The sequence below is a fragment of the Protopterus annectens genome, chromosome 15.part0, assembly GCF_019279795.1.
Source record: "Protopterus annectens isolate FY-2018-M chromosome 15.part0, PAN1.0, whole genome shotgun sequence".
In the NCBI taxonomy this organism is placed as follows: Eukaryota; Metazoa; Chordata; order Ceratodontiformes; family Protopteridae; genus Protopterus; species Protopterus annectens.
Window position 1 is genome coordinate 80,975,632 of NC_056749.1, and position 16,657 is coordinate 80,992,288.

The window sequence follows — 16,657 nt, forward strand, 5'->3', positions numbered from 1 at the left end:
TTCTAATGGTTGTAACAAATGTCAAAAGGCTGTGAGAACTGTGCTCACCATTCATACCCATACAGATAATGTTACATCCAAGTAGTCCTTGTTTGTACCTGGGCTTCTTTCCAGCCAAGTTATGCTTGTTTATATTCATTTCCCTATCATAAATTTTCGATGCTTAACATTAGTGCCTTTAGTTATGGATCAGTTCTAATTCTGACACCTGGAATAGCTGATTGCATCTCATTCAGGACAGAGCATTTTGAAGCAAGATACTGTTCCTAAAGTCTAAATGAAAAATGCACAGACAATGAAATGTAAACATATTAGTTTAGATATTTAGATATCGTGGCTTTATTTGCTGAGCTGTATCTGCTCTATATTATAAACTAAAGATAGCAGGAACAGGAAGTTAATAAAGCAAACAGCAAACAAAAATTGTTATTTTACTCCACAATGCAGCTATAACTCTGAAGCAGTGGGGTGACAGGTCTAATGGCAACGGAACGTTCCTAATTATAGACTTTCATCAATTACAGATGACCCATCCTGTCGTTTTCCTCTTCAATATATACCCTAAAAAGAAAGAAAACATGAAAAATATATGAATCCATAATAAAACTGTCTCTGAGAGAAATTAGCTCAAGCTAAGAGAACTGGATTATGTCTATTTTGGGAGATGATGGCATTTCTTAGTAAACAGTAAAAAATAGTAAATGTTGATATGATGAGCTAATCTGATTAATTAGCCAGGCACATTTTTTTCTGTCTGTAGCCACCTGATCAAAGTAGGAAAAGCTGGTTAAAGTAATGACTTCATGGTACTTGATTAATGGCCCAGGCATGTCTCAGGCAGAGCTGTGCTACTTTAAATGAAGTTGAGCATCAAAGAGTGAGTTATTGAAATAAAAGAATAAACCAGCATAAGGAAAAGTTTCACTGTGGGAGAAAACACAACATATCCAAATTTGCCTTAAAGATATAGCAACATTTCTTTATAATGTTTTTAACAAAATATTTTCACAGACACTAAATGTGCATGCTTAACTATACCAGCCTATAAAGTGAGAACCAGTACATTTTTATTTGTTTTGCATTTATGAGCAGTATTTTATCAGAAATAATTTGAGAACTGCATACATTTAAAGTAGAGGAACATAGGGAAGGTGTCAGCAAATGGGAGCCTTTTCACCTTCCACCATGTCCATGATGTCTAATCCTAGTCATTTAAAGATACTTTGTAACATTCATTCATTCATTCATTCATTCATTCATTCATTCATTCATTGGCTAGTCTAGAACCTCTTCTAGCTCTAAAATCAGGAGTTGAAGTGGCATCAACTAAAGTGTCATATTCGCAGAACCTGGGTTTGGCATAAATATGTGGGGGGGGGTGTTAATGGGTAGTCACCAGGGTTACCCCTCCCACATGTCAGTCATTCACATTGCCAGTAAACATAGTTGCAGTTGCAGATATTATGCTTAAAAATATTTCTAGGACTGAGTTATCTAACAAGTAAAAACATATTTTTAAACAGTTTCAAAAGCGCTGTGAACAAATTAAAAATGTAAAGGGCTTAAAAATGTTCAGATACTTACTATAAATGCCTGCTAAGCTGTCCAGTAGGTTTTTCCCTATTTATAAATGTCACAGTTTGTGTCAAAACACTCAGCAACGGCTTGGTATATCAACTCTTTGTCAGCACTATGTCAAGCCCACACACCCCAGAAGTCTTACCAGAGTACTACTTTGTCAGTGTAAACCACTGTAGCAAAAGCTGGGTAAAATATAATCATAAAAGGTCATTGCACATTTCATTAAAAAGAAATTAAATGTATGGTTTATAACAATATACAACTTTCACAGTGATTTAGGTAAATGTCAGAGAGCTAAAATTACCTCTTGATTCATGTGCCATTGCTGGGAAAACTTTGAAAAATACCAGGGCTATCCATAAATTCTGTTTATAGCTGATTTCTAGCTTATTAATTATAAAAATATTTTATAAAGTCTGGTGCACAATGCTGCGAATATTCACTTAGCAGTTCCCAGAGCTGCTGGTGGTTCCAAGTCTGGTACCTCATAGCACTCAAAGCACAGTGGTTTGATTCTTAGCAAGGGTACCTTCTATGTGCGCTTTTCATGATCTTCCTGTAACCTGTGTTTCTGTGAAAGACAAGCTGGCAGGCTGAATGGTGGGTTTGGCATGTCAGGGACTAACCTCTTATCTCAAGCTGGTTCCTGCCTTGTACCTGCTGATTGCCAGGATAAATTTCTGCTACTCTGGTCTAAACTGGAGGAAATAGTTATTAAAAAAGAAAACAGAAGGATCATTTCAAGTGTTTTTGAGGAAAGCACTTCTTTCACATAACAAAGCAGCAGTCTGAAGTACAGTGAAAAAAGAAGGTATGTACCACCCACTTTGGAATTTAATGTCTGTCTATCTATCTATCTATCTATCTATCTATCTATCTATCTATATTGGTTCACTTTATAATCTCAAAATACTGAAATATCGAATTTCAGTATTTCGAGACTATAAAGTCGAATGTTCAAAATAGCGGAAGTGCATAACCGCAAATCCAGAAATGTCAAATTCGCGGTTATGGTTTTACGGTTCATGCCGTGAAATGTATTTTGTGGATGGTGTCCGGTTTAGTGTGTGGATTTACGTGTAATTTAAGGTAAGTGACTATTTTGTAAGGGTTTTGGGTAGGTGTTTGAATGTATGTGAGTATGTTTGGAAGTTGTACGTATGGGTTGGGGTAGGCAGATAAAGGTATGAGTGTTTAAGTGTTGAAAGTGGTGGTGTTTGTATATATGTAATGTGTGTGTGCGTGTGTGTGTGTGTGTGTGTGTGTGTGTGTGTGTGTGTGTGTGTGTGTGTGTGTGTGTGTGTGTGCGCAAGGGACTGCAGAATGTCTGGTTGTGATTTTACTGTCTTTTTCTGTTTGGTGCGATCTCGGAGTTAGTATATATAAGTAGCAGGGTGCAGGGGGGCTTGCCCCCTGCTTAATTGTGGTGTAGGTTTGTTGATTTGTGTTTTTGTGTTTGTGTGTGTTTTTTGTTTATTTTTTGGTTTCTCCCATTTTTAATTTCTTCAAGTCTTTTGGGTTTCTAATACCATGACAGGAATGGACTCCATTCCTAAGTCAAAGTACGATTAAAGTTCATGAAATTAGTATTGTTTCACTTTTTGATGTTAGCCAAAAGTGCACTTCGCAGCACCCACAATGTGCCCAGTAATGAATGACTCCTTCTGCAATTCGTATGGTGTTATATGAATTGGTAACATATCTAAATACGACTGTAAATTCTTTTTTATAAGACCAGTTGCTCCTACTACTATTGGAACTGTCTGGGTATCTTTCTTCCACATGGCTCTCATTTCTGCCTGCAGATCGAGGTATTTTATGACTTTGTGTCTCTCTGTACACAAGACACTGTAGTCACTAGGTGTGGGGATTTCAATGATCAATGCTACTTTTGTCTTCTTTTCTTGAACCACTATATATAGCTATATATATATATATATATATATATATATATATATATATATATATATATATATATATATAAATATATATATATATATATATATATATATATATATATAGTTTTCTAGCATCTATCTTTTGAACTGTTGGTAATGGGTGATCCCATGTGATGTAAACTTCATCATTTTCTATGATTCTCTGTGGCTCATGTTTCCAGTGTTTTTCAGCCACTTCAATACCAAAATGTTTGCACAATCTCCAGTGTAACAATCTCACCACATTATTATTCAGTATACAGTCCCTCTGCCATTAAAGAGTCGCAACCAGCAATAAGGTGTGTGACTGTTTCCAATTCAATTCCACAAAACCTACATATGTCTGTTTCTCCCACATGTTCAATGGACTTAGTAAACCAGCGAGTACGTAGCCCACTATCTTGGACTGCCAATATTAACCTTTCATTTCTTGATGTAAATTCACCTCTCCTTAACCATTCCTGCATTCGTTCTTGATCAACATGAGGCTCTTCCAGAAGTTTTCTATACTTACTATATTTATGTTTTTTCCACATTTCTTGCCTTCTCATCTGGTCCTTCACCTTATATTCTTTCTTTTGTTTTTTGGCACATTCAGTTTCTACCTGATTTTTATCCACTTCTGGTTTGATTTCCATTCCTGCTTGACGTCGACATGCTTCTGCTAAATTAAGCAGAGAAGTCATCTTAGATTTATTCTCCTCATGTTTCAAAACTTTCACTACATTTGGATCCTGTGAGGTCAGTAGATATGTGTGGAGTCCCATGATTGTAGATCTATACATGTAATCAATTTCAAGGAGGCCCATCCCTCCATTGGAACTGGGAATATATAATCTTGGTATACACTGATTTTTATAAATCATTTGGTGAGCATGAAGCATCCTTCTTGTTTTAATATCCAATCTATCCAACACTTTTTGGGGCCAATCAATCACTCCAAAACTATAAGTTAGGACAGGAAGAGCAAACTGATTTATAGCTTGGATCTTGTTCCTAGGTGTCAATGCTGTTTTCAGGATTAATTTACATCTTCTAAAGTACCCCTTACTAAGCTTTATTTGCATTTGTTCATGTTTTATTGCTGATCCTTCATCAATTCCCAAGTATTTATACACCCCCTCTTGCTCAAGTTCTTTTATATCACATTCTTGTCTCAAACTGATGTTTTCCTGGTGCTGCAATTTTCCTTTTTTAAAGGTTGCTTTTGCACATTTATCAAGACCAAAGGACATTCCAATATAATCTGAAAAAGTTTTGACAACCTGCAGCTGTGCTTTCAGTTCCTTATCTGGTGAGCTATACAATTTTAAATCATCGACAAAGAGAAGATGAGAAGTCATTAGTCTTTGTTGTTTTCTAGAAGCCAAATTATAGCCATGACCTAAGCTAAGTAAACAGCTTAATGGATTAATGGCAAGGCAAAATTGCAACGGTGACAGGGAGTCACCCTGGAATATCCCCCTTTGGATTTTTATCCCTGGGATAATAATCTGTTCTTTATCATGGCTTAATTGCAAAGTGGTCTGCCACTGTTTCATGGTTACTGTAATGTAATCAATCAGTGTAGGATGTACCTTATACATTTTTAAGCATTCTTTTATCCATGAATGTGGGATACTATCAGATGCTTTTTTATAGTCAATCCATGCCATACTTACATTCTTCCTTTTCTTACAGTTCTCCACTATAACGTTATTTAACAACAAATGATCCTTTGTTACATATGACTTTCTTTTATTGCCCTTTTGTTCTACTGCCATAATTGAGTCTAAATTACTATAAACTCTGTCGGCGTCAATCCCCGTGTATAGTTTATACGTCGTCGGAAGACAAGTTACTGGTCTATAATTTTTAAGGTAGCTTGCAGATTCACTCTTATGTAAGAGCATTGTTTTTCCTGTTGTTAACCAGTGCGGTATCTGTTCGGGGTGTGCATATAAATAGTTCTCACTCATGGCTAGATCCTTGTGTAAAGAAGTTGATACTTTAAGCCAAAAGTTAGGTACTGCATCTGGGCCTGGGGATTTCTAATTAGAGGCTTTCCTCAACTTTGTTTCAATCTCTCTGGCTGTTATTTCATCCCATTCCATATCCTGTACCTTTAAACTTCTTATTCTTTCTTTTACTTCTTCTATCCATTTAGCATCTTTGTTATGTTCCACAGGATCTTCATAGATACTTCTCCAAAATGTATCTACTTCCTCTTTTTTTGGCAGTCTATCAATTCCTTTTACCTTATTTCCCAATTCACTCTAAAACTTTTTTGTGTCATCAGCAAATTGCTTATTTTGTGCTTTTCCCTTATATTTATCTTCGTATCTTCTGAGTCTTTCCGCCTGTTTTGAAATGTTTAGTTTGCTATCTCCAGTAGTGCATAATAGATCCTGGTCTGTTCTAATACTGCACATTGCTTTTATCAAATCTATCTTTCTTAATATTTTTGTTGATCTGTTCCCTCTTCTATAATCTTCTAACAATGACACTTCCTGTCTTAGCTTTTTTATAGTTTTCTCTATTCCATATTTCCATCATGGTATTCGCTTTCCCTCGCTACCCTATGTTACCGTGGTAGAATTTTATCAGTTATTAATTTAGCAGCATAGTAATACATTCTGTTTACTTCTGTTATATTGCATGGATCTCTATGGACAGTCTGTGTTACTGTGTTCATTTGTTTTATCAAGCTTCTGAATTTTGGGGTTTTATTAACCTTCTGCAATCTATTTCTCTCATTGATCTAGATATATCTGTCTTTGTCTATTAAATCAAGTAACTCTTCTCTTAACTCCTTTTCTTCCATACTGACGGCACATCCCCTGTTTTCCATTTCCTATGGGCATTCTATAGAAAGTTCTATAGCATCTTCCTGTGACACATTCTCTTCAGTTTCATCCCATGTCTTCTGTTGTTCTGTCATATGGGAACTCACTGGCCTGTCCTCAACATTGACTACATCAGAGTTTTCACAGTTTCCTGTTTCTTTCCTTGCTGTCTAGTTTCAAATGAATGTTTACACTGGTTTCTTGTGGAAGGCTCCAACATATCTTCATATGGCACCTGACCTGTTGCTTCCTATTCCACTGGTTTCCCCTTAATTTGGATATCCATTGCTCTGTCCTGTTGTGGTGCTTTCTGCATTTGATTTTCCACACTGAATCCTTCTCTTTGCAGCTGTTCCATAACCTTAATTTCTATTTCTTTGACTTCTCTGTTAATCTCTTTTTCTACTTTTCCTCTTAGTCTTCTTATTTTTTATATTGTAAAGTTTTCCATATCCAGATTCCTTTGCTTATATTTTTCTTCAACTATCTTTGGTGATGCTCTTTTTGTATTAATTAATTTTGCTTTCTCCTTTGCATAAATATTACACCATATCAAATCTCTTTTCCTTTCCCCTGTCCATATTTCTTCTTCACGTCTCCTGATCTTCTTGCTTTTCCTTATTCTGGGAACTCACTCCATTATGCTGTGATGTAGTCTGTTTTAGACCTTCTACATTAAATCCTTCACTTCACAGGTGTTCCACAACTTCAACTTCTATTTCTTTAACTTTTATTTTACTAATCATCTTTTCTACATTAAATCTTTGTGCTTTTAGTCTTTTTATTGTGAAAATTTCCATATCTGGATGCCTTTGCCTGTATTTTTCTTCAAATATCTTTGAAACTGCCTTCTGTATATTAGTTAATTTGGCTTTCTCCTTTGCGTAAATATTGCACCATATCCAATCTCTCTTTCTTTCCCATGTCCATATTTCTTTTTTATATTTTTCAAATATCTCTAGGTTTTGTTGTTTATATTTTTTCACTTCCTCAGATGCTTCTTTTTCCAAAGAGATCAAACTTTCTTGATCTATATACTGTTTTTCAAAAATAAGTTGTATTAATGAAAGCAAATTTTTATTTGAAGCTTGTGACAGTTTTTCCTACGGAAGTATGTTTTCTTTCCTCTAATTTCTCTCTTAATCATTTTGTATATCTTGTGTCTGGAAATTCTGGGCTTTTCACATAATGGTAACAATACATCATTTCTTTCTTATCCTCAATAGTCTTCTCTGTTGTCTTTATGACTCTTTTTTGGCCAATCAATTTTTGTCATTTTTGTGGGTACTACTTCCTTCTACAACAGGGGGGCCATCCTCCCCCTGAGCCTGGCCTGGCCCGGCCTCATTGTAGGATTGTCTCTGTATTTTGAGGATTCTACACTGTCATTTTTTCCAGTCCTTGCACCAGTGCACCTACCAGGATTGAGCACTTTTTATCTTGGATCTTGTGCACCCAGCTATCTTTTTTATTTTTGATTTACTTCTGTCCATGATATATGCTATATAAAAACAGTCTATATATCAGTGTCGCCTTGGTGAGATTTTGTGAGAAACAGGGTCCACCTCACGAAGGTACTCACCAAGACTTGAGGATGAATTCAACTTCAGCACTACTACGCTCCTTTGCTTGCTGACTTTTTGTAATGTGGGTAGTCTGGTGTATGTGTAGTGTGGTGTATGGTGTGTTTCACTTCGCGATTTTTACTTTCACAGTTTTGTGGTTTCAGTATATTGCAGATTCGACTTTATAGTCTCGACATACTGAAATTCGATGTTTCAGTATTCCGAGATTATAAAGTGAATCCGTCTCTCTCTCTCTCTGTATATATATATATATATGTGTGTATACATAAAATGCATTAGATTTCTTAGTTTTTTCTTGAAATGAGAAGCTCAGTGGTACAGCAGTTAGCTTTGCTGCCTCATTTACCTTGGTTTTTCAGCTCCTGACTGAAATAACTTCATTGTGTCTTCTTTCTGTGGTTCTATTCCTTCCATATCCCAAAGACATGCTGTAGGTAGACTAGTGAACCACAAAATCACTCATTGGAGTGTACATGTTTTATGGAGTGTGCATGCTTTATGTGTCCTGCAGTGGGTACAATTCCATCTAGGATTAGTTTTCCCACTAAGTGACAGGAAAGGCTCCTGGTCACTTTATTCTGAACAGATTAAAGCAGGTTTCAGAAAGTAAGGATCATAACTGTATTTTGTGTAACCCTAGAGCTGTCCGATATATAATTGTGCACCACTGTTTGCAGTCAGATACTAATGGAGATAGTCTCAGGGAGAGCATGGGGCATTGCTAGCCACATAAAAATGATTTTAGACATAAATTAATGAAAAAGACCCTTTTCAGCTAATTAGTTTTCACAATCAGATTTCATACTGCAACAAATTAAAAATCTAGGCAAAACAGGTCAAACTGATTTCCAGAGTGCAGCTCTGAGCTTTTATAAGGTATTGGTAATTGCCTGCCTGAGTGGAAGAATAAAGTCAAATGGTAAAACTACTGTTGGAAATAAACTGCATGAGATTAAATTGTTTATATACAGTCAACACATCAAAATAATTAACCTGTACACAGAAAACACTGTGTTTACCCCCTACACACACACACACACACACACACACACACACACACACACACACACACACACACACACACACAAATAACCATGGCATGAAGGGTAGGGTCATAACTAGGATTTTGGAACTCTATGCCATGTTCAAGAATGTAGCCCTGCCTCCCCTAACAGGAAATATATTTCTGGACATTTCATAGTATGGAGACAATAAACTATTTTTAAAACATTTTATAGTCATGTCATATGTGGTGAATACCTGTCTAGGCCCATGATGGTGTGCCTCTAAGCACTTCTACTGAAATTCTATAGATCTTTTGGACAGAAAAGCTTGTCTGTCCTGAACCCTCTGGTATCAGGGCTAAGATTCAGGAACAGCGTTCCACTGGTTTTCAGGGTTCCATCCAGCGTATTCCTGTTTCACTGTACTTTATAAATTCACACCAGTGTGTATGTGTGTGTGTGTGTGTGTGTGTGTGTGTGTGTGTGTGTGTGTGTGTGTGTGTGTGTGTGTGTGTGTGTGTGTGTGTGTGTGTGTGTGTGTGTGTGTGTGTGTGTGTGTGTGTGTGTGTGTGTGTGTGTGTGTGTGTGTGTGTGTGTGTGAGAGACCACATGTGTATGTATATATATTTATATATATATATATATATATATATATATATATATATATATATACACACATATCTGAAGGACTCAAATAAAGCACATATTTTCTTAAAATCTTTATTTGGGAAGTTATTGGTGTTGATGTTACAGACTTTTTTCCTTGAAAAAACAGCATGTCCATATGTAGTTAAGGCATTATGTACAATGTACAGCTGTGAGGGAGAGAGGAACAGAGAATCAGTCCCTTAGGATACATATTCCAGCAAAGGGATTTCCACTGAAGCAATATTCAGCCCTATCGTCTTCCTGTTCAATGCTCATGGATCTTACTAAAAAAAACATTATGCTTAGGAATGCTGCAGACAGGAAGAATGCTTTTAACGTACTTTATTTAAAAAACAAATGTAAACAACGTGCAAATAAGAAGTAAAGCTCTAGCAATAAGACGATAGCATGGTTCAGTACACTATAGGCATTTTAATAAATCATGTTGCTATACAAGTAAATACAATTAATGAATAAACTTACAAAATAAAATTACATTATTAGTTAGTAGATAGTTTCAATGCAGAGTTAGTAGTTTTATTCCTTGGTTAGGAAAATTATGTAAAACCATGAAGGAGGCATCCAGGAAGAAGGAAGCACCTGGAAGTGATGACAAGATCAGTCCTCACGGACAGAAGCTTCCTGTAAATGCGGCCTGAGGAAGACCTTCCTGGCAGGAGGCCCTCAGATGGGATTATTAATCCTCTGTCTTAAACACCACCTTATCACTTCCACAATCGCTCTGAGGAATGTTTGTTACTGTTTGAATTTCACTGCTGCATCCTCTTCTGGCATGAGAGTACTTGTCAGTCTGTAACAGTTATAATTCAAAAGTTCCATAAGTGCATTTTTTAAATTTAATGTACTCATTGTTTCTTTTGACTTGTCCATTTTCCTGGCATGGCCTGCATCTAAGAATTCCCAGATCCTCTCACCCAGTGCATTTTATTCAAGTCTGTCAAGGTCCCAAAGTTCACTCTTTCATCTCAGAGTGATATGATGGTAAACATTTTTGAGCTGCTGAGCCAGTTATCCATAGGGATTTGTTGTGGAATGTTAAGTTTAAGTCCTGCAAGAAACATTTCTAACATTCAGATTGTAATTTTATTGTTACCCTACAGTTGGTCACAGTATGAACAGAGTGATGCATGGCTGCATTGTCCTAAAGCAGACAACCTGCACTAGGAGACATTATCCCTCCATGTACTTTATCACCCTCCCTTAAAAGACACACAGCAATCCATGGGACACCTAATCTCCATACGGCCACGCTGCTCATATCTGGTATGAGACAGGAAGTATATAGGATGCAGGAACCACCAACTGGAGATACTCATCTTGGACCACTAATGCTTCTCCAGTGATATTTGAACCCATATTGTGCCTGCGGCTGATGGACACAGCAGCTGTGGAAAAATATTAACCCCAGATTTGTTACCAGTTAAGCATGCAACAGAAACTCAAGTTTACTTCCATTTATGAGACTTGCCTCAAGACAGGAGAGAAATGGAATGGTCTGTCATATCTCCCACTATGGCTACTGTAGGAACCGAGAGGCTACCTTGCAGAAATCTAACTAACACTAACTCCAAGTTTGGAAGCAATGAGCATGTGTCTCCTTCTGGAGTAAACACAGGAATTACAGTGACTTGTTAGAACTTACTCACTGTAACAGGAAACATACAGCAACTGCAACCAGAAGTGGTCCTCCCTCAGCAAGGCCCCAAGAAATAGTCCATCTTAGGAGTGTATAACACAAATGATAGAATAAGTCTTTATTTAGAATAAATTAAAAAAATGATAAAGAAAAATTTCACATCATTAACAAATGTAGGGTGAATTATATACATTAACAGCAGGTGCTTTTTAAAGGATTTCAAGAGATGCAGTCATATTGCATATGAGGTATTATGTGGAATCTCAAATAATTAATCATAACATTAACTAAGATTCACACCTAGGTTAAGCCTTGCTTCTGTTTTCCTATCTAGTTTATAAAATCTGATCCTATTTAACTAGTTAATAAAAATGGTTCCTCTGTGATCCAGAAGTACCTGCAATACTTCAGGTGAATGTTAAGGAACTCAAAGCACTTATTGAACAAAGAGTAGGGGAATTTCCCCATTGTCCTGGTGAAATTAACTCAGTGAGCATAAGTACCTCCTTGGATCTCATTTGAAAACTGTCCATTGGCATAATGGGACCGCACAGAAAACACAAAAAGTAAATATTACATTGTCAGTGTCTAGAGTCTCACCATTTACAAATGGGGTGTGGAGAAAGCTGTGCATGACTAAGGCATCTCAGGTGCTACAGAACAGAAGGAGTAACTAAAGAATATTCTACTTTGCCTGTCTTTCTTACAAGTTCTACTTATAATGCTTTTGTAGATCAGGTCATCCTATGTTTAGTCCAAGAATATGGCAGACTGTAACTCACTGAACTCATATTCACTTCATTACATTGCATTTGCTTGACGGAGTAGACAAAAAGCTTATTTAAAATGCCTTTTAAGTGAAATTAGCATACAGCCCTCATATTCTCTAATATCTTACCATTTTTCTACCTGTGCCATGCCCTCTTGAGTGCCTCAGTGGATTCCATTTCTTATCACTGCAATATTCTCTTTTTTATCTCTCTCTCTCTCTCTCAAAACTCAGCTGTATTCTGCACTTCCAGGGCTTCTTTCCCTTTGACATGCAGCAATGTAACAAACTGTAGCCTTTCAAGTTTCTCAGATATAATGTCCCCAGCAAAGAATCAATGGATTTCTAGATTTTTACTTTCCAGCACAAAGAGATTTTTCCAATTGCTTTACTCACACAAAGAATGAAACACTTATTTGTGATTACTTGTGACACTGCGTCCTAAAATAATTACCCCTAATCAGTATGAATACTGAAGACAGGTCACTATTTTGTACTTTAGTGCATTTAGTATTAATCTGCTCAACAAAAAGTAAACTAACAAGTAAGTACACTCTTCTGCACACTGGTGTGATAAAACTGTGAATCGTGAACAATCCACAGTCTAACTATATTGTACCAAAAGTAAGCATTTTAATAGTTAAACAGCCGAAAGCACTAAACCTGATTTTCAGAATAAAACTTACTTTTGGTGCAACAACATTGGACTGTGGATTATAATTTGTTTTTCTGAGTCCCTGTGCTTTAATGACATGTTTTGGTGTGTTCATGGCCAACAAAAAATACATTCTCAGTGTATAAAGTTTGACAGGGATGTACAGAAATATGTACATAGCTTTCCTTTATTTGTAATTCTTGATCATGGGATCACTCTCCATACATAGTGCACCAATGACAAACCTAAGAGTTCTCACATATTATCATGGATGCAGTTAGTTTAGATCACAACTGTGTAGTTTGCCAGACCAAATCCAATGAACTTGCAGTGCCTGTTATCTAAGACTCTGGCTCCTTATTTCTTACTCCATATAGCACTTTCCATCCATTTCTCCAGCAGGAGTCACAATCTTCTGCGCTGACCACCATGAATAATTGGTACACTGCTTCTGTGCTGAACATCATGAATAATTGGTACACTACTTCTGCGCTGACCATCATGAATAATTGGTAAACTACTTCTGCATTGAGCATCATGAATAATTGGTATACTACTTCTGTGCTGACCATCATGAATAATTGGCATACTACTTCTGTGCTGACCATTATGAATCATTGGTATACTACTTCTGCACTGACCATCATGAATAATTGGCATACTACTTCTGCGCTGACCATCATGAATAATTAGTATACTACTTCTGCGCTGACAATCATACTACTTCTGCGCTGACCATCATGAATAATTGGTATACTACTTCTGTGCTGGCCATCATTCTGTGCTGACCATCATGAATAATTTATACACTACTTCTGTGCTGACCATCATGAATAATTGGTATACTACTTCTGCATTGAGCATCATGAATAATTGGTATACTACTTCTGCGCTGACCACCATGAATAATAGGTACACTAATTCTGCACTGACCATCATAAATAATTGGTACACCACTTCTGTGCTGACCATCATGAATAATTTGTACACTACTTCTGCACTAACCATCATGAATAATTGGTATACTACTTCTGCGCTGACCATCATGAATAATTGGTATACTACTTCTGCGATGACCACCATGAATAATAGGTACACTAATTCTGCACTGACCATCATAAATAATTGGTACACCACTTCTGCGCTGACCATCATGAATAATTCGTACACTACTTCTGCACTGACCATCATGAAAAATTGGTACTCTACTTCTGCGCTGACCATCATAAATAATTGGTAAACTACTTCTGCGCTGACCATCATGAATAACTGGTATACTACTTCTGTGCAAAACACCATGAATAAATGGTACACTACTTCTCTGCTGACCATTATGAATAATTGGTATACTACTTCTGTGTGGAACACCATAAATAATTGGTACACTACTTCTGCACTAACCATCACGAATAATTGGTATACTACTTCTGCTCTTACCATCATGATTGTACTCTGACCATCATGAATAATTGGCATACTACTTCTGTGCTAAATAGCATGAATAATTGGTGCACTACTTCTGCACTGACCATCATGAATAATTCGTATACTACTTCTGCACTGACCATCATGAATAAATGGTACACAACGTTTGTGCTGACCATCATGAATAATTGGTATACTAACTGACCATCATCAATAACTGGTACACTACTTCTGTGCTGACCATTAGGAATAATTGGTATACAACTTCTGCACTGAACACCATGAATAAATGCTATACTACTTTTGCACTGACCATCATGAATAATTGGTATACTACTTCTGTACGGAACACCATAAATAATTGGTACACTACTTCTGTGCTTACCATCATGCATAATTGGTATACTACTTCTGTGTGGAGCACCATAAATAATTGGTAAACTACTTCTGTGCTGACCATCATGAATAATTGGTATACTACTTCTGTACGGAAAACCATTAATAACTGGTACACTACTTCTTATAGTTTCATAGTTTCATAGTTTAGTACTAGGCTATCTGCCCTGGGGCATATGTAAGCCTAGCCATAGTGATGTGGCTTTCGCCACCCCATAAAATGGTACAAAATGCACAGAATAGATTTAGAATACTGTGCCTCTGTCTAGTAGTGGCACAGTGAAGGTCCCCTTATATAATAGAATTAGTTTACTGTGCCCCTGTCTAGTAGTGACACAGATGTGACCCCTGGGGTAAACTTACGATCTCCCATCCACTCATCAAGATTTCTCTTGAAGAGAGTCAGTGAGGGACTCTGCCTAACATGAACTGGGATCTTGTTCCAGAGCATGGGAAGCCTCTGGGTTATGAATCTATCCCTCCAGCATGTCCTATGCATACTTGTGCCGAGGTTTAAGTCTTTAGCTCTCGTGGTTCTGATGGATTTGGATTTTTTGAGGTGGAGCATGTCCATCAGTTCCTGATTGGACATGGCCTTGTACGTCAGGCAGAGATCACCTCTGAGCAGGTGGTATGCTACTGAATAGAGCTGGAGTTTCTTTAGTCTGGCAGAATAAGACATATGTTGGAGACCCTTGATCCTCTTGGTGAGGTACTTTTGTGGTCTTTCCAGCTGTTGCAAATGCCGGGTGAGATACATACCAAATGGGGCATTGTACTCAATCATGGGTCTGATGAGGGAGGAGTATAGGGGTATAATGACATCCTTGGATCTGGATGTGAATCCCTTCATGATAAGGTGTGCAAGGTAGAATGTTTTTCTAACCACTTTGGCAATGTGGGTGTCAAATGAGAGGTCGCTGTCGACTTGGGTCCCTAGGTCTCTGATTACTTTTTCCGTACTCAGTGGGTTGCTGTCTATGTGATAATTTGTGGGTACTTTGTTTTTCCCAAAGGGGATGACTATACATTTTTTGGCATTTAGTTTAAGGCCATGACTCCGGCACCAGTTGTCCATTTCTGTGAGGCCTTTTTGTAGGATGTATGTGTCCGCTGGTGTATCGACTATGGTGCCTAGTTTGCAGTCATCTGCGAACTTTGTCAGCCACAACCCTCCCATGTTTGCTTTAACATCTGAGAAATAAATGCCGAACAAGAGGGGTCCCAGGACAGATCTCTGTGGGACACCACTTGTGACTGGCTTTGTGTCTGACATTGCTCCAGTGATTTTAACTTTATGGGTTCTGTCCTTTAGCCAGTTTGCAACCCATCTAGTGACATAAGGGTTTACATTTAAGCTGTTGAGCTTATCTATGATGCCTGAGTGGGGTATTGTGTCGAAGGCCTTAGCCAAGTCCAGGTAGGCTGTATGGACTGCTTTGCCCTCATCAATGGCTCTAGTGACTGTTTCGAAAAAGTCAACCAGGTTCAAAAGGCAGGATCTGCCCATTACAAAGCCGAACTGGGTGGGGTCAAGTGTCTGTAGGTCCCCAATGTCTCTTTTTATGAGTTCCATAATGATTCTTTCCATAGCTTTGCAGACTAGGCTGGTTAAGCTTATGGGGCAGTAGTTCCCAGGGTCTGTAGAGGTACCCCCTTTGTGGAGTGGGACCACTGTTGCTGTACACCAGTGTTCAGGTACATATCCTGTAGTAAGGCTAAGGTTAAATAGCATTTTTATGTGTGGGTTTAGCTCTGCTTGGAGTTCATGTAGCACGCAACCCGGGATACCATCAGGTCCCATTGATGCTGTGTTTTTAGCTTTGCTGAGGGTGGCTCTCACCTGGACATCTGAGATGGCAGGGAGATTATATTCAGCTGGGATAAGTATTTCTTCTTTTGGGGGTGAGGGAGGTGAGAAATTTGCACTGAACCTGTCAGCCAGAATGTTGGCAATATTTGTGGGTTCAGTGTATTTTTTGTTGCTGTCAACTAACTCTGAGTATATCTGAGGGTTTCTGTCCAGGTTTCTAACATAGCTGAAGAAGGCTTTGTGGTTATCTTTAGTGTCCTTAGCAGTTTTTCTCTCAAAGTTGGCCTTGGATGTTTTTATGAGAGAATGTAGTTTTCTGCTAGTGTTGATCAGAGATGTCTTCCCTTTATGGGATTTTGCT

The 16,657-nt window shown here is 37.6% G+C and overlaps 1 protein-coding gene across 1 annotated transcript in view; it reads right to left on the reverse strand.

The window, feature by feature from the left end:
* Positions 1–313: 313 nt before the first annotated feature.
* The window catches only part of LOC122789791 (vimentin-like), a 308,097-nt gene continuing 291,753 nt past the window's right edge, over positions 314–16,657 (reverse strand). The window contains exon 6 of the mRNA XM_044057233.1: positions 314–561. Coding sequence (XP_043913168.1) covers positions 519–561 — 43 coding nt within the window. The 3' untranslated portion in view covers positions 314–518. The remainder of the gene's footprint in view (positions 562–16,657) is intronic.